The following is a 21,136-nucleotide window of genomic DNA, read 5'->3' on the forward strand; positions in this document are numbered from 1 at the left end:
AGTTTTTCCTCGTTCAGAGACTCGTTGAGGCTCTTGGTACGACTCTATATACCGCTGTGCCATTTCCCCACTGGCTTAATTAAAGGCTTAAAACAATGCTCTGTTAATAGGGCAGCCCTTCAGAGCAAACATCAATTTTTGCTCCTCTGCTGTCAGGCGCTAAAGTGAGATGAATTATCAGGGAGATGCAAGCTAGAGAGCCGCATATGATGGATCAGGCACTGCCCTCTAATCACCGCTTTTTCATTTCCTCTAAGAATCTGTTTCATTTGCCCATAAGACAGATATGGAGGCAGGGTTTGGGAAATCTCCAGCTCCTAGACTCAGTGATAGATATCACCTGTAAACTTTTTGTTGACTGTTGTTCAGGCTGAGAAATTGTTTCAGTAGATAAATGAATTGAGATTGACGGCTCAGTTGGCGGCCATTAAATGACTGTTTCCATAAGCGTCATGAACAATTTGGTCTTGTCCTTCTGCTGCTTCATCATCTCCTGCAGTAGCTCAGTGAAGAGGCTAAAAGTTATGGTTCCTTTCAGTTTGAGGCCTTGAGATTAATATTTCCTTTTATAGATTTAAAAAAAAAAATGCCTTGCTAGCATGCACAATGTTATATTGGAGAGATTGATCAGTAATGACGGTGCTCTATTATCAGCACCCAGCTCACTTAATGAGCCATCATTATGTTAAATTTCATAAGAAAGATGGTTAACTTATAATTGGGTAGTATTTTAATTGGATGGGCTGCTTGTCTTTTAGATACTTTTGAGATATGTCGTCCTTTTGATCCGAGCGCTCTGTGATACCATTTGCGTTCTGGCTTTGGTTGTCTATAATTTGTTCCTGATCATTTGACTGTAACGCAAACTATCCATCTCATTACTGTTTAAAAAATCAACAGCCAGAAAAAAAATGTTATTTAGATATAATACAAAGTGCAGATCACTATAAATTCTTTCATCTGTTATCTTAGCTTCAAACAGGCTTTGGATTGTGAGATTTGTTTTGCAAAAACCAGCTGATGTACAAACCTTTGACATTAACTTGTGTTGTGTTATGAATTTACTTTTGCTCTACTGTTACTTCTTATACTTTTACATTCTCTTCACCAGAAATAGCAAATGCCAAACTGTTGTTTTTACATTTTTCATCCTGGTAATAGTTTTTTTTTTTTTCTGGCCTACACTGCTTCAAAGAGCTTTCAGCATAATTTGTGATTTCAAATCCTTTTGATTTCAATTTTCATTAATATACAGAGTGTCATTTTACCCAGAATATTTATCATAAAATAACTCCTTTTTATAAAGTGTTTAGTTCAAATAATTTCAGCCTTCGAGTTTGAATACAAACCCCACAAAACATGCCGGACGTGTCACATAATTAAAGTGACCCTGTAACTAAAATGCAAAAAGATATATTTCATCATTTCTAAACCTTTCAGTTTCTTTTCTCTTAGTCTTGTTATTTTTTTGTGGTTATTGTTCTTCGTTTCGTTAGGCAAGCAGCCCAGTAAAATGCATTTTCTATCACTTCCTCCTCTGCAACTGGTCTGTTTGGTGCTCCTCAGTGTGTCACATACCTTGTCCCCTCTATAACAAAATCAGAAAAGATCGACCCACTTCTTACCAGTGAGGGACACTTTTTTTCTCTTTTCTTTTCTGAACCTTTCTTCTCTAACGCTGCTTTATTCGACTTACTTCCATTCTTTTTCTCCCCCTATATGAAATAAAAGAGTTGTCATGGTAACATTACTGGATTCATCCCAGTGATAAAAGTGAAGAGTTTGGTTGGTTGGCCTCTAGAGACCTCCTGGTTCCCTCCAAACACACATCTCCATTGCTCGCATTACGCCTTAACAGCTGGTGTGACTCATGTTTCTGCCTCGCATCTAGATCTTAATTGCTGCACAGAGCGCCGTCTGTATTTCTTTTGCTGGGAGGGCCTCTCCCTGTGTACCACGGCAATTTGGAAATATGGTTGCAAGATTCCTCACCTGTATTTAATTTTCCATCAGGATTTGCCAGCTGATCCTAGTGCCTCCAGCAGAAATTGTATTTGTTTGGAAGCTTAAGATCCATTCATGAGCAACAAATTACAAGAATAAAATCAATAGTAACATTGGCAGATATATGGCTGCGCTGTTGGCGGTCTTGATTGAATGTTGGTAGTGAGCTTTGGGGGGGCTTATGCTACTGTATGCAGCCTCGGAGCCTTATGGCAGTTCCCACAATGAGGCTTGCAGCATGTACAAAGTTTGCTGAAGGCTCTTTATCTTGGAGATTCATTCACAGTTGAACATAAGAAAAAGAACAAATGTGGGATATCCTCCAGCTCATCCAACCATTTGAGTCTGTATGGGCTAGGGTGTTGCTGGAGCATGCATCAGTGACTGCTGGCTGCTTTGAAGCTCCTGTGACATTTATTAGCAAACTCTAATAAACAGTGTTGGGTTCGTTAGTCAAAAAAACATTCAAGTCATCATTTTTTGGAGTAATACATTACTTCTTTGGAAGTAAAAACACTACTTTTTAGATTACTTTTGTTTTTCTCCACAGCATCATTCAATATCTGTTGCCAGGTAATTACCAGTTAATTTATGCATGTAGAGGAGGCTGACGTGTTTTGTTTTTTTTAAATGACTGCTTCTTTGTAATTTGAACTGCACCAGCATTTTATAAGGATTTTGTCATCAATAAATGATTGGGTGGTCTCCCATAGCTATAGATAGCTCATGTAACCTTTGCACTACAACAGCACTTAAATAATTATTTGCGCTACATATACATATATTTATATTTTATATTGCATGTTTTCCCCATATTTTGTTCCCTTTCATATATTTATATGGAGTAGTTACAGTCTTTTTATACTCAAGGAAAAAATTCACTTCAATTTAATAAAGTCCAACCTTTTTCCACTGCAGCTAGCAACACTACCCTTATATTGTTCTGCAGCTTCAGTGAGCATTGTGTAGTAACACATGAAGCAGCCTTTCACCTTGCTCCAGGTTCTGTTTAAGGTGGTGCTGCAGCTGACAGCAGGTCTCCAACAAGAACAAGTGCAACTGCAATACATATGAAGCACTTATGTAAGCATTAGGTAGTGTGTTTTTTTTTTTTTTTTTTTTTTTTTTTTGCACACTGTCCTTTTAATTTTGTCCCATATATCTTAACCTTTTGGTCACTGAATTTTCAAACAGTAGTGCATTACAGATGCATATAATGTGTAATTCCAATAAAATGTATTTTTGTAATGGGTTGTGCTTTTGTCAATACCCCACATCTCCACCACTTTCCATAACCCAGACAAATATAACAGACACAAATGAACAAAACCACAACTTCCTTTCTGGAGGTAAAAAAGGCCATTATCATCTATAACTCAGTATGTGGGAATACCCATCCATGTATCTACTCCCGAATACGATTGAGCAACAGAAACATTTTTTCCTCAGTTAGTAGCATACAAAGATAGAGACGGGCAAGAGAACCACTTCTTAGGCACTTCATACACTTTGTAGACTTTGTATGTACACTTGTCTCTTTGGTACTTTCTAATCAGTCTTAGTCTGAATGTGCTCTTCAGTGCTGAAGAACTGAGACTAACTGAAACTTACATGCCCTCACAGATGAAGGAGTCTGGTCCTCTGTGTGTCAGAGAAATATTTCCATTTTAATATAACATGGTTTCTGTGAAGCGTTACAGAGAGGAGAAGTGAAACCGTCAACAGCATTGCATAGCATTAAGGGAAGGCGAAGTAAACATGATGTTTGCATTTGAGGATTATTTTGGTGCCTTTGCATTATTATCTTAATGTTGTTAGCTATTATAAGCATGATAAATGTAAATGCAGTACAATATATTATATGGATATTAAGGCAAAAAATAACCATAAAATCCAAGTAAAGAGGGGGGAAAAAAATCAGAATTGGTAAGACAGGTCAGGTGAGGTAAGAACAGGAGTTTGTGTGTGTGCGAGCATCCCTTCTGCTCAGCTGTGTTTTGTGCTTTGGTAGGTCAGGCCTAATTAAAGCTCAAGGAGAAGTTTTCTAGCAAAGCCTTGTGAGGATTAACTACCATGAAGCAGCAATGTTATATCAGTTGCTTTAGAGCTGCTCAACCATTCCTCGCTTCACTGAGGTAGTCAAATTAAAATCCCAATCAGGAGTTTGTTCACGTGATGATAGATTATGGAGACATGGTGATTTCACTGCTGGTTAAGGTCTTTCTGTGTCTCGTGCAGCTTGCTTTACTGCCAGTTAGATAAGTGTCAAACAGGAAGACCTTACTCTTGGCCTTATTTTGAATTGTTCTTGAAATATGTTTCGTGCAAGATTTTGCCTTTAAATAAAGATATGCACGAAAAGGGTGCACTATAAGTCGTCTCATTTAGCCAGCATTCTACTTATTTTTGCAGACTTTAGAGATAAAGAGTCACTCTTCCTGCTTGTGTATCTTAATGCTTATCAGACCTTATATTCATTAAGCTGGGTGTGCTTTCATGCTTTCTTTTCAGAGTCATTTTAATTACCTTCTCTTTTCATTTTTGATTAGCTGGTTGAGGTAAAACTGTGGGAACAGTAAATCATTACAGTATGCTTTTATTCTTCAAAAGTATTTAAGCAAATTCTGTAACTTTTTCTTTAGATTTCCTTTTAATTAGCCCCAAATCTTTTGTTAGATAACAACAAACATCTTCTCTTAGTGTCTTACTGGTTTTCTTTTGTTCTTGTATTGGTCTCTTGGTAGCTGATTATTCTTATCCTTTGTACAAATCTCTTGAGTAATCCATCTTTTTATGTGAATTTCTTGTGCAGTCTGTCAGCTGTAAACAGTACGAACTCTAGCCGTTCATATCCATGCCTTTCCAGTCGTCTTCCACTTGTTTTTTTTTTCAGTGTGTATCTGGCTTTGTCTATTCACATCAAAGGAATGACACTTGACTGGCAGCAGCAACCTCTTTTCACCTAGTCTTGCACACATTGCCATCCACTTACCTCTTCTCTGCAGCACATATACACTGTACTAACCAGAGGCAGGATAATGCTCTGCAAATGAATGACGGCACTTTGGGGACCTCATGGGTATTATAATCAGTGGAGACAGAGCTGACGAGTGGAGGGCAGCAGGTTAATGAGATCACCCATGAGGTGAGGGTGCCTACCTTTTTAAACCTGGGAGGCCAAGCCTGCTTCAGTACTCTGATCCAATCCAGTCAAGTCAGGTGGTCAGTGGCCAAAAAATCAAAGACAGACTCTTTCTGTCCGATCCTTCAATTTAAACTTGATTGTGTATTGAATGCACTACTTTCTCTTCTCCAGGGAAGCTTCGTGGCCAGCATGACTGGCGTACTGAGGCAGATGGACGACTATCATTATGCTCATCTGATCAGCACCTTTGGCAAGATAAGGAGTGATGTGGTGGTAAGTACACTCTGTCAGTGTTTCTGTGTCTGCTGGATCTTCAGGCCACATTGTCGTTTTATAACTTAAAATACTTGCCTGTGCTTCAGAATGATTTTGCTCTGTCTTATCTAGAAATCAAAAGTCAGATTAGAGCTTTTATAGAGGAAAAAATACAATTTCTTTTGCAATAAAGTATGAAATTGAATTTTTCTTAGTCCTTGCACTTGGGCCGATACATGTATTGCACTTCCTCTTGGTGATAGTAGCTCCTGAGGGAAAATGATCACTTGTTGCAACCAACAAGCTGTGGAGGAGGGATAAATCTCGCAGAGGTTATGGGTTTCAGCTCAGAATAATTCTGCCCTCAAAGCAGCCTTTCTCTCCTATCTCCTGCCAGATTAGCATTCAGTTACTCCACTCTGTTTGCTTTTGCTCTTTGGAGATTTTTTCATCGTATGAACACGAATCTGAGTCAGGCGAAGCTTTATAAAACGCACACTGACAGATACGTTAGCATTGCTTGTAATTTGAAAAATCACTTTTTTTGTACTCGTGTGACTGAGTTGGCATGCACTGACATCCCATTCTCTCTTAAAAGCACTATTTATTTTAATTGCATGTTTTGCTTTTTGTTTTTTTATTGAGGCTTAAATGTAATATTTTCAGTGGATTTTAGAAGAAAATCCAGTTTGGGACTCCTTATCCAGTTCCCATAGCAGGGTAAGGAATCACTGTAATGAACGTGAATCTTTCTGCAGGTTTGTGGTACCTGAAGATGGTTCGGCTATGGGTCACTTATAGATCCTGATGCTGGCTGTAGCCCAGATGAGGATATCTTTTTGTTGTGTGGCGTCACTGAACATAACAATTGTAATCACAATTAATTTGGTAAGACTCATAAAAAGGGACATCGGCACCAGATGGCAATAGTAAACATGCACAGCTGTGTAGCGCTGGTTATTCCTTCCGGAGAAGAAAGCTGTAACCTGAAACAAAAAAAAGAATTTGCTGATGGTGCAAGTTAATAGGCTTATCAATATCACTGGCCCACCAATAAAGCACAGTGAAGCTAAACGTAATTACAGCCGTGTATTCCATTACATCAATGGGTTTATTTGATGTATTTTCAAGGCTTGTACAACTATTTCAGCCCATGTTCTTTCTGCTGCAACCCTGGTGATGTTAAACTGTCATGCAAACAATAATTTTTAAAAAAACAAAGAAACTATATAAAGCAGTAGTAGGAATTGCTTTTAAATTGATATTAACAGGCAGTACATAAAATAAGCAACAAATGAAGTTACGTAAACCCTAGAGACGGATGTGTGTGGAAGAAGATGAGCAGTTTGTGAAATACTTAAGCCTGTCTACACGCCTAAATGCATTGAGTTTCTCCCATGTGATTGGCTTATATTTGGTGAATCCAATAATCTTAGTGGTGAGTGCGTGATGCCTTTTAATTGTGACTTTGTAACCCTTAAAACATGTAAAGTTAGGGAGTGCAGACAGAGTAGATATGACTAATGCTATGTTTTAAATGGTAATGGTCATTGTAGGTGTTACCCAGATATCTGATGAATATTAGTTGTGTAATATTAACAAAATACTGGATTATTAGTTTTGTGTGCTACCTGCAAAAGAGAAATACACGAGTCACCTTGACCTTTAAAACGAATCTAAAACCCGTTTCTGCCTGAAAGCCACGGACGACAAACCGTTCATTTCAGATTACTCTTATCTTGGAAGTAGGAAGAATAGCAGTTCTCATTTTGAAAACTTTCTCTCTTTCACAGGATTTCCTAATGGAAACATTTATCATGTTCAAAGATCTCATTGGAAAAAATGTCTACCCCTCTGACTGGATCATAATGAACATGATGCAAAATAAGTAAGTACGACACTGCTGGAAATGCACACGCAAACACAAACCATAAACTATACTGCTTTCAACTCGCTTCACTACGGTTGCTAAGGAACAGCAGTCGGAAGCGGGTATGAATATTTTCAAATGTTTTTCTCTTCATGCAAATATCGGCACAAGGCCTCAGCAGTGTAGCAATCAGATGAGCAGTCAGCGCAGCCGCAAACAATCACATGAATTATAGATGCTCTGGTATACGCTGCTAATCTCCAAACTTAGTCTCAGAATCTCTCTGCTTTTTTTGTGCTGTTCTGCAGCAGGCTTCTGGGTTATTGATGCAAACCTTTTTTAAATGCAATTTTAAAAATTTAAAGCAAAGTTAGATGCTTTGCAGTTTAGTCAGTAGTGGGGTTTTTCTGTAGCTTTCAGTTAAGTTTAGAGTTCTTTGTATATTTTGGGGGATTTCTTAGTGATTTTTTTAAACAAGGAAAGTCAGCATAGCCAACAGTTAGGTTTTTCTTTTTTAATTTATATAAAATATTCACTTTTAAAAAAACAAGACATCAGAATGAGTTGCTGAGCTCTATTATACAGTGATACCAAAACAGCTGCCAGATGAAATGCTTGAATCTTTTTTCTTTTCTTTTTTTGACAAAGAAAATTCTCCCTTCTCCACCATCATTCATGTATTATCATGATCACTGGTTAAATTCTACATTCAAATTCCCCATGGACAGATTACTCTGCTAAATTTAGCATTATAATACTGTCTGAGTCCCAACTGACAGGGGAAACAAAAAGACAAGAAACAAAAGGCGTAGTTAGAGAGATGATAGCCAATGCAGATGTGCCAAAATCTGCCGTTCTCCTCAGATGGCTTCTTGATGCTGGCTTGAAACGTAAGCTGATCCCTGTAGAGCCCCTTGGTGAAATCCTCACAGCAAAAATCAGCATGTTTACAGCCTGGTGCCTAAAGTGGGTTTGGACTCACTTTTTTCCACCAGGATAATGTTTTTGTAATTCATCTGCTAACTAGCTACCTGTTCTAGCTTCAGAAAACAACCTTTAAAATCTTACACACCACATGCACAAAACGGGCCACCTACACAATGCATGGAGCTTCCCTCTGCTTTTGTGCTGATATCAGTGGTAGAGGACGTTTTGGAGCTCTGTAGGACTTAGCAACCCACCTCTGTCATTTTATGTAATCTGAGGGACCAAAGATCAAGATCATCCAATACTGATTTTCAGTCTTGTCCCTTGTGTACAGAGATTTTTCCAGGTTTCCTGGAATCATTTTATTATTAGTTTTATTTGTGGATGTTGAGATACTTCATGTCAGTGGTACATCATTAAACATGAAACTGAAATTATTGCAAAATTTGTAGATGTAGTTTTTTGCAGATTGGTGAACCTCTGCCCATCTTCACTTCTGTTAAAATCTTCTTCTCCAAGATCTGCTTTTTATACCCTGACCTCTTGCCAATTAACCTAATTAGCTGAAAAATCTTCCTCCATCTGTTTCTTTTACTTTTCCAGCCTTTTGGTGGCCCCATCCCAATGTTTTTGAGATGTGTTGGTGTCATTAAACTCCAAATGAGCTCATATTTTTCATGAAATAGTAAAATGCCTCACTTTAAACATTCAACATGTTTTCTATCTTAAGTGATCATTGCATTCTGTTTATATTAACATATATTAACATTTTACACAGCATCCCAACTGTTTTAAGAATTGCGAAAGTTTGTACTTTCTTCCACAATGCCATCAAAAATACCAGTTTTTAAAAGCATTTAAGGTAATATGCATCTCACACAAACAGAATTGTATAGCAATGCTTCGAGCTTAATCCTTTTGGGCACCTTGAAAGTGGCCATTTATGGCAGGTGCAGAGCTCATAGCAGCAACCTCTAGTTTACTGTGAGCAGTTTTCACCCCCTGCCCAATCTTTCTAAAACCATTCCAACATCATTGCCAGCGAGGACATTTGACTAGAGATTGCATTGCTTATTCAATTTAGATTCTTGTGCTTTCATTAGTCCGTCGGATTGCTGCAAGCCAGATTCCTTTTGGAATTCAGAACAGACATTGTCTGCCACCTGAGTCACATTGCTGAAGTCTTTGGCATAGCTTCATGAGCGTGTTCCCCGGTATCCCGCAGATGTGATAATCACATCTGTTCTGCTTTAACCTGAGCAAAAATACCAGGGAATAACTCAGTGCTGGACCCTACTGAGCCACACGCAAAGCACACCAGCAGTCGACGCCATGGTGTGTTGGTCTCACAAGCTTATTCACACACTCCATACCGATTGTGATCCTTTACTTTTCGGAACAGCTTTGGGGGTGTGAGGAGCTTCACTGAGCAATTGAATCTAAGATCACACTTTGTAGCACGCGTTTGAATCTTTGATTCACACTCAGTCTCCTGCCTCAGCAGAATCTTACCCAACAAGCTTTTGCCTGTTAGCAAATAGCTGGAAAGAGATTAATTCTGAATACTAGTTTATATATTCAGCCACTTGCTGGAGTTAAATTGCTGTTCAGCTCAATGAAAAATAAGCTTGTCAATGTCTGGCTGATCTCACAGTCTTTATACTCGAGTCTGTTTGAATACTGCAGGTGTTAGCTTTGCCGCAAATTAGAAAAACTCTTTTATTTGTCGCCATCCTCCAGAATGTGTTTGATCAATGTTTTTTTCCTGCTCCTCACACTGAGAACTCAAGGTGACATAAGAGAGCTGTAAATGTTTTACATTAACAATCTAACAGAAAAGGGAGTATTTGGTATACCTCATGTGCCCTTCCTTTTTTGTTTTCTTTTTCTGAGTACAGGATTAAAGACAGACTAAATTCATAACATCCTCCACAAACTTTGAACCATGTCTTTATCTCGATCTGTGTTCTGAAGTTACTTTGTGTTTTTTAACAAATAAACTTGGAGATTTCAGTCCTGGTGGATTAAAACTTTTGTTACTGGGGTTAATTATAGTTTAATAGTGCAGGTCAGACAGTTTAGGAAAACAAGCCACTATCATATTCATTCATAACTAGCCATTTTAAATCATTCTGCAAACTGTGATCTGAATTATGCTGCACACGGCATGAATCTGCCAACAATAGGGATACAACTGGTAGCTCACAGTTCTTCATCAGCTCACAGTGGCTAGTGGCTGCTGGGTCTTGTTCCATAAGCCCACTACCCCACAGTATCTAAAACTTATCCACATTTGAAAGATGCAGAAAATTACCATTCATTGTTTGGATGACACCTTTTGATGAACAAAAAGAGACCATCTATATTCACTGTAAGCAGAGGTAGTGGCTTATAGCACCAAGCCTTCGGAGCACTCATTTGATCCCTTTCTAGTTGTTTCCACCAACATTTACAACTTCATGTGACCTCAGTGACCATGGACTTACATTGACAGCTAAACCATAACCACCTGCTTTACAGGGGTTTCACACTTTGGCCCCGTGGACAGTAATGACCCATGGCTTTTTTTCCACACTGTGGCTCATTTGATGACTTGAATGAGTAATAGTGGGTCAGCAACTCTAAGGAAAAACTTCCAAGAGGACAAGAGGGGTAGGGGTTAAGTGGAATTTCTAAGAGAAGCCATTTTAAGCCAGAAGATCTCACAGAAAAACCTTTTTTTTTTTAAAGTTAAAAACCCAAGAATCATTGTCAGATTGGTTTTGTTAACACAACAATAATTTGACATTGCCTTTTATTTATCAGTCGACATGAAACAACTTTCCAGTTCAGCAGAACTCATTTATTTTATGTCCTTATAGCTGTCTGTTGGTCTCCACCAACATCTCAACAAAGAAAGTCTTTCTCTTCAGCTTTATTCACTAGTTCATTTTTAACTCTGTCAGTCTGCTACTTTGGCAGGTTATGTGCAGTGGGTCTGTTAGAACTTTTTGTCTGAAAAAGCTTCCTGCTGCTTCTGGGAATGATTAATGATAAAGGTGATATTAAAATATGCAGTGAATGTGTCATAACTTCAGAACAATTACCTTGTGATATTTGAGCTTTTTAGTCCTGAGGGCAACTGAAGATTATGGTGATATCTATCCATAGGTTTACCATGACTAAAATAAGGAATAAAGTGCTTTAATTTGCCATTCATATTAAAATAGACCTTTAAAATAATTACTTTATTGCTGTTTTGTCAAGTGCTTGAAAATGTGTGCAAAACTCTTGAGCCACCCCTCATTTTTTGTTTTGTTTCTAAGGACCCTGACTTTCCTGTCATTAAGCAGTAGATCTCCTGGCTTTCTGAATGTCTTTTTCCAATTTTGTCTTTGGATGTTGGTGTGCAGTGTGTCCTTTAAAAAAGTAAAGGAAGATGGACAACTCAATGGCAAAAGTGGCAAAGCCGAAAAAACTATCTACAGCAGAAAATAAAGGAGGTCATACCAAACATTAACTTTTAAGTTCTTTATAAATAGAAAGAAATTAGGTGGCTCAAGACTTTTATACAATATATACCGCTGGTTCCTGAGCAGTTTGCACATGCCGCATTCAGCATGTGGCTCACCAGCAGACAGCTCTTTCTTCTCCACACATCATGATAGCACCACTAATGAGATGAGAATCACGTCCAGAACAATGTGCACTGGCAGTGTTTTTTTCAGCTGTAAGACACAGCACTTGAACAGCTGTGAATGTTGAAGCAACCAGAAGACTTGATTGAGAACAGATTGAGTAAAAATTGTTGATCAGCTGTAATTACTGCAAAAAAAAACTCTCTAAACACTCTAAACTCTCTAATTACTGCAACAACAAAAACATATTTAACAAATTGGGTGATATATTTTTCAGAGCCATAGCTAAATCAATTGATATATTTATATATATATATTTATTTACATTTTTAAAGGGCATTGTATATAGATAAAACCAAACTGTCTTCTGTATTTTTGCAACACACAATTGAATATATGATATACCCTTCATGTCTCAGAGGGCTACTTCCATCATATTTTAATGCTGTGATTTGAATTAACATTAGATGGACTTCTCAAAAGTTAATTCCACAAAATAAGACCAACGATTTGTGGCGTTGTGTTAATTGTGACTAAGAATAGTACTTTGAGATGAATGGGTTTTTTGAGAAGCTTGCAAGGCAGATGAAAAGATGAAAGCCTCAACAAGTTAAAGAAGCAGCTCCTTAACTCTAACCTACTCCATCACACAGACTCATTAGGATCGGGTTTCTGGAGCTGGATGGTTGCCATTTGGAGTTGACTAATGACTAAAGACTAATCCTAGTCCTTGAGGGCAGGTCTATGGGAAGAAGGATGAAGGGCTTTAAAAAGACTGAAACTGATGTTGTTGTCGCCTTTGTCCCCATGTATAAATCAGCACTCACCAAATAAAATAACAGTTCTTGTGGTTTTGAGGGTGTCTGATTTGAAATCTTCTTGTTGTAAAGACAATTTTATTTAACGAATGCTATTTGAAAACCTCTGAATTGATTGTGGTCTAGTTGCAGAGAAATTTTAGGGTTCTTTTAAAACATCCCTTAGTCAGTTTCAGCAGTTGTTGAAATTTTTGTTAGCCTTGAAATAAGGATGCTGTTTCTGTCTTTAAAGACAAAGCTCACACCTGTCACACCTGGCACTGTCTTTATTTTTCCAATTGACTACACTGTGCAAAAGTCTTGAGCCATCCCTTGTTTCTTTACATTTTGCTTTCACAGAGCCAGACTTTCTTGAAAATGTTTAAGTGGTCTTGAGCACAGTAATCTCTTTATAATCTTCACTGTTTTGGTCATTTTAGTTAATAGTATGATGCAATTTCAAAGAAGATTTTTTACAAAGTAAAAGCAGTTGGTGAATAAATCTTCCAGTGTATGTCGTTACATAGATGTTTTATACCAGACCTTCCAAACACCCTGTCCACACTCTTTTTCACAGCATTAGTGTTGTCAGCTGAAAAGAAAGGTCTGACCTTTCCATAGCTTTCAAACCATGCCGCTTTGTTAAATCTGTGGAAGTTACGCAGTCACTCTCCGATGTTTGGTTTTTGTCTGCTTCCTCATTTGCAGTTTAGAATTAATGACATCTACAATCTGTTGCGGTGTCATTACATATGGTTTCATGATATAGCGTTGCCTGATGTACTGCATAATGTTATACTGCTCTATGCGTTAAAAACTGTAAGGTGATCTTACATCTTGATATACACTCAAGGATTTACTATTTACATGTCAGGCACACCACTCTCACACATCAGTCAGAGTACACTATTTGAAGTTTGTGTTGATGTCTGGCACTTTGTGTGTATCTGCTCGATGATCAGCCTTTGCCCAGGCCAGTTTTTGCCCATGGATTGCAGTATACCGGAGTGAAAGCCAGTTAGCCTTTGAATAGTGCCCCCTAAAGAGTGATAACACCCACTGTTATTTCTCTCATTCTGATTTTATCTAAGTCATTATCAAAACCCAGCAGGGCATCTTTTTGTGTAGGAAAACAGTCCATCAGCTACTATACTGGAGCCCTAAGTAGGAATACTTCTACTTAGGAAGGAAATGTACAAGAACTACAATGTGGAAATACTCCATTAGAAATCACAACTATTAATTTAGTTATTATTAATGCTGTCAGCCTTAATCTTGTTAAAATGAAGTTTACACCATAACCGCATTAACACGGCAAATCTCCATTAGCGAGTTATCGCAGATCGCCCCATGCGTGGGGCTACATGGCGTCAACGCGTTAGCGTTGTTAGCTCAGCTCGTTAGTGCAGTTAGCTCGTTAACACATTAGTGCAGTTAGCTCGTTAATGTGTTAGCACGGTTAGCTTGTTAACGCGTTAGCACGGTTAGCTCGTTAACGCGTTAGTGTGGTTAGCTCGTTAGCGCGGTTAGCTTGTTAGTGCAGTTAGCTCGTTAATGCGTTAGCGCAGTTAGCTCGTTAACGCGTTAGTGTTGTTAGCTCGTTAGCGCGGTTAGCTCGTTAACGCACGGGGCGATCCGCTATAACTCGCTAACGGAGATTTGCCGTGTTAATGTGGTTATGGCATAAACTTAATTTTAACGAGATTAATGCTGAAAGCACTAGTTATTATATTTGAAAATAATATAATAATAGTTCTGCTATATTGATCAAAAGGTATTCCCATCCTATTTAGAGTGCACATGGGCTTTAAATAGAAATTAAAGTTTGTACAGTGCATTCCTTTTTCACATCAGGTTTGTAGATGACTGGGACTTATTACTATTTACTTTTATTGTCAGACAAGAAAAATTACTTTTTCTCTGTTGTGTATAATGTAAGTATTGCTTAGTACTCTATGGCAGATGCTTCACTGGAGACATTGTGAATATGTTGCACCTCATCTATGTCTGTCCTCTCAGAACATAACTGACGTGTTTGTAGTACACCCGACGACTGCGCCTTTCGCACAATTACTTCTGTCTTTAGATCAACAATATGTCAAACTTAATAGCCTCATTTAATGATGTGTATTTATTTTGGCATTCAAACGAGCACTGTTGCACACTGCACTCAGCATCAATTAAAAGCGTACCCATAGCATGAATGCCCATCTGCTAACATGCCCAGGCCCCATGTCATCTTTAAAACACTGATACGCTTATGGAACATATATTTCAGATCAGTCAGTATTTTATACTGAGTGAAACATTGTGGCCTGAGAAGCATTTAAGGTTTCATCTAATTTTCTTTATCTATATAGGCATATCAGTAGTTTTTAAACCATAAAATAAGCCAAAATGTTGAAAAAGTTTGCTTTTTAAAATCCGTTATAATTGTTTCATGACTCATTTGAGAAATTTAACTGTGCCTCATTATCTCATCATTGCTCAACATGAACTTTGCCAACACTGCCTGACCCCAGTTCACAAAGTTTCTGTGCTCACCAGTGTCTGGAGTTCTGTTGAATCCTGCTTGTATTACCTCATTAGTAATCTTCTCACCTCCTTGCAAAATTTTCCCCCGAATGAAAGGCAGCGCATGCTGTCGTTGTTACATCTCAGGTCTCTGTGTTTATAGGCTGCTGCATGGTTGATTGCTACAACACTAACATCATACTGCCTGGTGCTGCAGAGTCAAAGGGACTGCAGCTTTTTATCACATTATTTGCATAACAGACAGGCCCTCACTGGCCTGCGAGTTCATCCAGACAGATCTTTAAACACTGAGTTTTTTATCTGATAGCACCATGAGGGCCATATTTCAGTTTGTCACACTAAACTAAAGCTGCTTTCACACATAAACTGCACCCCTGAACTTTTCTCAACAGTAACCTGGCAGCGCTGTATGTGAGAACACAAATATCTCCCTCCATCAGATCAAACATTTACTTAGTCTGTACTCTGTACCAGTTTCTTAATACAGTCCTTGTGACATATGTATGAATAGCACATGCACATGCTGTCAATTCAAAGCACAGTGCTTTTCATTCATAAATAAATGAATAAAATAAAGTTATAAGAGGCTTTTATTTTTTCCTGGAGGTCAGAGGATGATTTCAGTTCAGCTCACAGACACTGTGCTTTCTAATTTCTTTAAAGGAAAGGAACAGTTCCCCAGGCTTCAATAATGACATCTCTCAGGTCATGTGTCAGTTCTTCCTGTTTTTTAAGGACATGACTTTCAGATACTGTTTGACTAATGTAGATAGTATTTTAGGCCTGCCACTTCTTCTTTTGCCTTTCACTTGTCCAATTGCCTCACAATTTTTAAGGCTTAATAAGTAAACAACAAGCAAAACAAAAAAATCCTTCTCCACTCCTGAAGAAAGAAATGTCTAAAGATACAGCAGGTGGTTCATCTTTTGAGTCTGCTCGAATGATTCATAGGTCAATGTCAAGTGGATTCACAAAAATAAATAAAATTTAAAAATCCTTGTATTTAGACCACTTTAGAAATCCCAATAAAGAATGGCGTTTAAAATATAAAGAAATGAGGGCTGGGTCAAGGCTTTTAATTACTTCTGTAATATTTCTAATTCTCATTTGATTAGCTGTTGATTGTTAGAACTTGAAATTATGACAAATTTTATAACATTTTCAGGCGATTACAAGTCACTACTTCAGATTTGTGAATCCAGATTTTGAGTTTTATATTTGATGCATTGATTTTTTTTTTTTACACTATCCTTGTAGTTTTAAGAGTTTCTTAGAGAAGTGGTTTAAACATTCAAATGGAGTGGCAAAGTTTTTCCCTCATTCTGAATGTAAGGTCTAACACATGATAGCGATACTTTGACTCACCCCAGTGATATTTCTGAGTCATTAAAGCTTTCCTAGGGTGAGCTGTTTGGTTTCTGACAGCCTATTGGAAAGGACATCAATTTTAACCAGAGTCAGCTGCACTTTGCATTAGAGGAGAAGTTGTCACACAGAAGAGAAAATTGGGTTAAAATATAATGACAGTTAAATAGATCTGATATTATATCAGGTATGTGAAATAAAGGTAATCTAATTTAATTAATTGGACAGATAATGAAGGTTTTTGACCTTGCATTATCTCAGAGCACAGGCAGATAGGCCGTCTATTCAGCAAACCTATGCAAATAGCTCATGATCATTATCGGCGATGCTCTTTGAACTCAATTACCAAGCATGATCTGCTGATAAATTCTCATTAGCACCTAAGCTAGGTGTCTGTGCTGCAGATCATCTGACAGAGCTCAAGTCATTGTATCACAGCTGCAGGAACTTACCTGATTGTTATTTTTTTAAAGGCAACAATGGCATAAAAAGCAAATCCTCTGTTTTGCTGAAATGTACAGCACATCCATCATTCAGCAGTAATGGGGGTATTTTTCTGACGCTGACAGTTTGATGGACCATATTTATTATAATGATACGGTATGTGTACTGTATCAAAATGACTGTGTAGGAGGTGCTGTGTTGCCCTTGCGCTGCCTAATTAAAAAGTTAGTGATGTTTTTGTCTTCCTAAGCAGAAGTTAAGGAGGTCTTGTGTTTTTTTTTTTTTTTGTGTGTTTGTTTGTTTTTTGTTCTTTTGCCGATGATTAGAGGTACCCTGATTTTCCCTACTGAGCCTAACATGAAAAAAATGGGAAAAAAAGCAAAAGGACCAGCTGTTTTATAGGAATTACAAAGTTGTAGCAGTATTCCAAGAAAAGTATAAGTTCTTAGCCAAGTAAACACACAAGTCACTGATTAGTAGTAGTGTATATGCAAATCACCATTGTTTGTATTGTATTTGTAATGAAGTTATAAAGGACTGGTTTGTCACTGTCTGTCTTCATTTTGTTTCTCTCTGTTGCTTAATGACTGACCATTACTGTTTTTTAAATCAGCCAAAGCTCTTCTACAAGAATTTGGCTTTTTTTCTTTTTTAGATTAGGAAAAAAAAGCTGTGGCACAACAGACCAACAGATGGTATAATTTACACTTAATGGTACTATGCAGACACTCATGATTCACACTCCGATTGCTATGTCGGTACAAAGGATATTCCCTGAAATCAATATGGCAATTAATTATAGACTGTACAGAAATTACTCATTTTTATGAATAATAATTCTTCACTGACTAACTGAAATACAGACAGAGATGAGATTTTATTACTCTATCACATTTCCTTTTAAGGACCATTATCTTATTATAGTTAGATATTTCATATCTTTAATGTCACTATATATATAAAATACACACACAGACACACACTTAATACTAAAGAAAATAGGCCTAAATTCCTTTAATCTTCTTTGAAATGGTCTTAGTCAGGAGTGTCTTAGTCAGAACCCACTGTGAGGGAGAGTATATTCTATTTTCATCCACCTCATTAGGTTTTTCACTTTAATTAATGGCAGGATGTGCTCACAGAGGAACTGTCCTGTCTGTTCGTTAAAGCCAATTATATGTCTGTGCAGAGGCAGACTGGTGGCTTCAAATAGGTTTTTAGATAGTGGAGTCTACAATATTGTGCGAACTTGTTTGTGGGAAGCAGTTCATGTTAGCATACGTTAGTACGATTTAATCACGTTTCAAGCCCAAGAAACTTCATATTCCCTGGATCATCATGCAGGTGTAGTGGAAACATGAAGGTAAGCTTTGATCAGAAAGGGAGATCAAAAAGGAGTGGTTGGGCACAGCTGCGTTTTTGCATGCCGAGCCATATTTTGCTGAAAACTATGAAGATCCCGGATATTCGTATTTTATTTTGTCGTTTGACCCAGCGTTTACAACTGTTTGCTACATCACTCATGTTTACAAAGCGGCAGATGTGGTGTTTAGGATATTTCATGCCCTGTACCTATTATAAACTCACCTTCATCAAAATTAAATGCAAACCACAGCCTGTGATTAGTAAATTTGCAATTACCATGTCTTGTTGTCCCACTAATATGTAGTTGGTGTAATGCAAATATAGGTCATGTAGGGCTGTAGTTGTGCCTGTAGGCATCCATTTAAACACTCCAGTCTGGCTTTTTCTTGAGTTTAATTGGAAAATGTGTCACTAATAACCCATGCAACTTTGAGTTGCATTAGTTATTGCTGCAAGCCTCTAAGAAATACATATGGAAAAGGGGGAAAAAAACATTTAAGTTGTGTTATTTTAACGGGGCAATCCATAAATGTTTAATAAGCGCTTGTTTTTTGTTTTTGTTTATACAGTAGTATTCTTCACTTAAATTAATAGCTTAAATGGGGGCTCCCCAGTAATCTACAAAATAATGTCATAAATTAGCCAAAAGCATTAAGCACTAAGTGTTTTCTTTGCCCACACATGCAATGGAAGAAAAGCCATTTTAGCGTTGGTCCAGTGTTAAGTGTATCAACTATATTGGCATGTTCACAGCTGCAGAAAATTGAGTGAGGTGTGCAGAGAGGGTGCATGTGCTCGTGCAGACAGGGTGGTAATAGGCTGTCTCAGTGCTTAGGAGATGGCGGGGGTGTTCTGAGAGGGCAGAGAGCCAAAGAAATGGACTTCTAATGGCATATCCAAAGGTGTTCAATGACAGTTAACCTTTCCAGCTAATGATTAAGGTCACTCGTAATGTGTATCACACATCAGCCCCAGATAGCATTTAGTCACCAATGGAGATAAATGTGGAACATGAATATTGTATAACTTTAAAATACCCCGGGTCGTAGAACATTGCTGTTTTAACAGTGATGGTTATTCCTGTTCAAGGTCAGCTGTTTGGGGCAGTGGGAAACCCCGGCCCGGTCTGTACAGCAATGAAATTTCGACCTTCCAGCCCAAAGATTCTTACTGCCACAGAACTGAATTTTAAAGTCAGAAGCAGCTAATGGATGTGGATTTGCTAATTCCCACAATGAGACCCAGTTCCAGTAAGGATTTAGCTTGGACAATGACAAAAGCAGAAGGCTCTCTCGGGGCTGCCTGTGGAGCAGATGTCTGCTTACCTGCCAGTGTCAGTTACACGAGCGTTACATCTTAATGCTGCTTTGTCTGCTCATGAAACCCTGATGCAATCCACTCAAGTGGCATAACAATCTTCCTTGCTTCACCTTGCCATTTTTATTCCAATCTGATATATCTTCATCCACTATTGCAGGCAATCAGCTGTTGCTGTTGTCTTATTGATTTGTAATTGTGCTCGCAATAGCTGAAGCAAGGACTAAGTTTGGAAAACCCTAAATGAAATGAGCCAGATTACTGAATTTGCTGTGTTAGACTGTTTTTTTTTCTTGCTTGCTAATTCTTAGAGATGGTACACACATTGTTGTGTAGCAGGTTCTACCAGGAAATTAAGTTAAATAGCGTATGGACCTCTGACTCTGCGAGTAGCAGTCATAATTCCCCTCTAAAAGCTTCATGCCACTTAAGTTATTAACATTTAATTCTGCAGCATCACAGTGGATTAACCCATCAGACAGTGTTCTCATTAAGATCTACTCATCAAATGTTTTTTCACCGGTGCCTCTAGCCTACTGTACCTCAGTCTGTCAGAGAGAGAGATTCAACCTGCTTGGCTATTCTGTTATAAGCACACATTTGTTCACAAGAGCAAACATCCATTCTTCGTGATAGTGCATACTGTTAATATTTCTTTCTTTGTGTGGTCACAGCTTTAAAACAAATGAGTTCATATTGGGTAACTCTGCAGTGAACAATGTTAAATTCATGCTGAGTTTCAGGACCAGCGCAGCACGTAGGGCAACAACAGGTAACTTCTGAAGGCAAAACTCAGATGAAGAAATAATTCACAAATATGAATTGCATCACATTAAAATACGTTTTACTTACTCTGCTTTTTTTTTTATTTTATTCCAAGTAAAGTGGGCATGACCTTTTCAGTTTTATTGCCCCACTGTAGAATGCATGTCACATACAAGTAACATACAAGTTTGAAATCATTTTCATGTCCCTTAGTGATATGTCTGTCACTAAGGCTGGCCAAGGATGTGTTTGGATAGGCACCTGGGAAAATTGACATGTTCAATGGATACAGCCACAACCAGCGACCTTTGCATTATATAGTCTGTGCTCATCCAGGAATGGAGAGCGATTCCTCAACACCAGATATAGACACGTGCAGTCTATTCGCAGAGGGGTGACAGCTTGCATCCCTTTCAGAAGAAGCCATATCTTATGTTAATCATCCTGTATATAGTTATTATAGTTGTGTTCTTTAAAATCTATTCCAAACACAATCTGGTGTTTATTTTTTTTGACTAGTATACATACTTGTTGAGGGCATCCTGCATTTTTTTTAACACTTTCCTCTTTTTTTTCTTTCTTTTTTTTCTCTCAGATGTTTTCGTTGTTAAGCATTGCTGATCATTTTAATCAGGTGGATGTTTTTTCGGTGGTGCAGTTTTATGAAATAATTTTAGAAAGCTGAATTTCAGTAAAAAGCTACTTACATTTCTTCTATACTCTTGAAAAA

General features: G+C 37.9%; 1 protein-coding gene across 2 annotated transcripts in view; it reads left to right on the forward strand.

Moving 5' to 3' along the window:
* dock1 (dedicator of cytokinesis 1) overlaps nucleotides 1-21,136 on the forward strand; it is a 203,976-nt gene that overhangs the window by 135,865 nt on the left and 46,975 nt on the right. For both annotated transcript variants that reach the window (XM_086303948.1, XM_086303949.1), the window contains exons 28-29: nucleotides 5,321-5,422; nucleotides 7,198-7,292. In XM_086303948.1, the coding sequence (XP_086160074.1) occupies nucleotides 5,321-5,422; nucleotides 7,198-7,292 (197 nt within the window). The remainder of the gene's footprint in view (nucleotides 1-5,320; nucleotides 5,423-7,197; nucleotides 7,293-21,136) is intronic.

Source organism: Aulonocara sp. 'chitande type north' Nkhata Bay, linkage group LG8, assembly GCF_057382095.1.
Source record: "Aulonocara sp. 'chitande type north' Nkhata Bay isolate Kocher_YH1m ecotype deep benthic linkage group LG8, A_spYH_male_GT1.1, whole genome shotgun sequence".
NCBI lineage: Eukaryota > Metazoa > Chordata > Actinopteri > Cichliformes > Cichlidae > Aulonocara > Aulonocara sp. 'chitande type north' Nkhata Bay.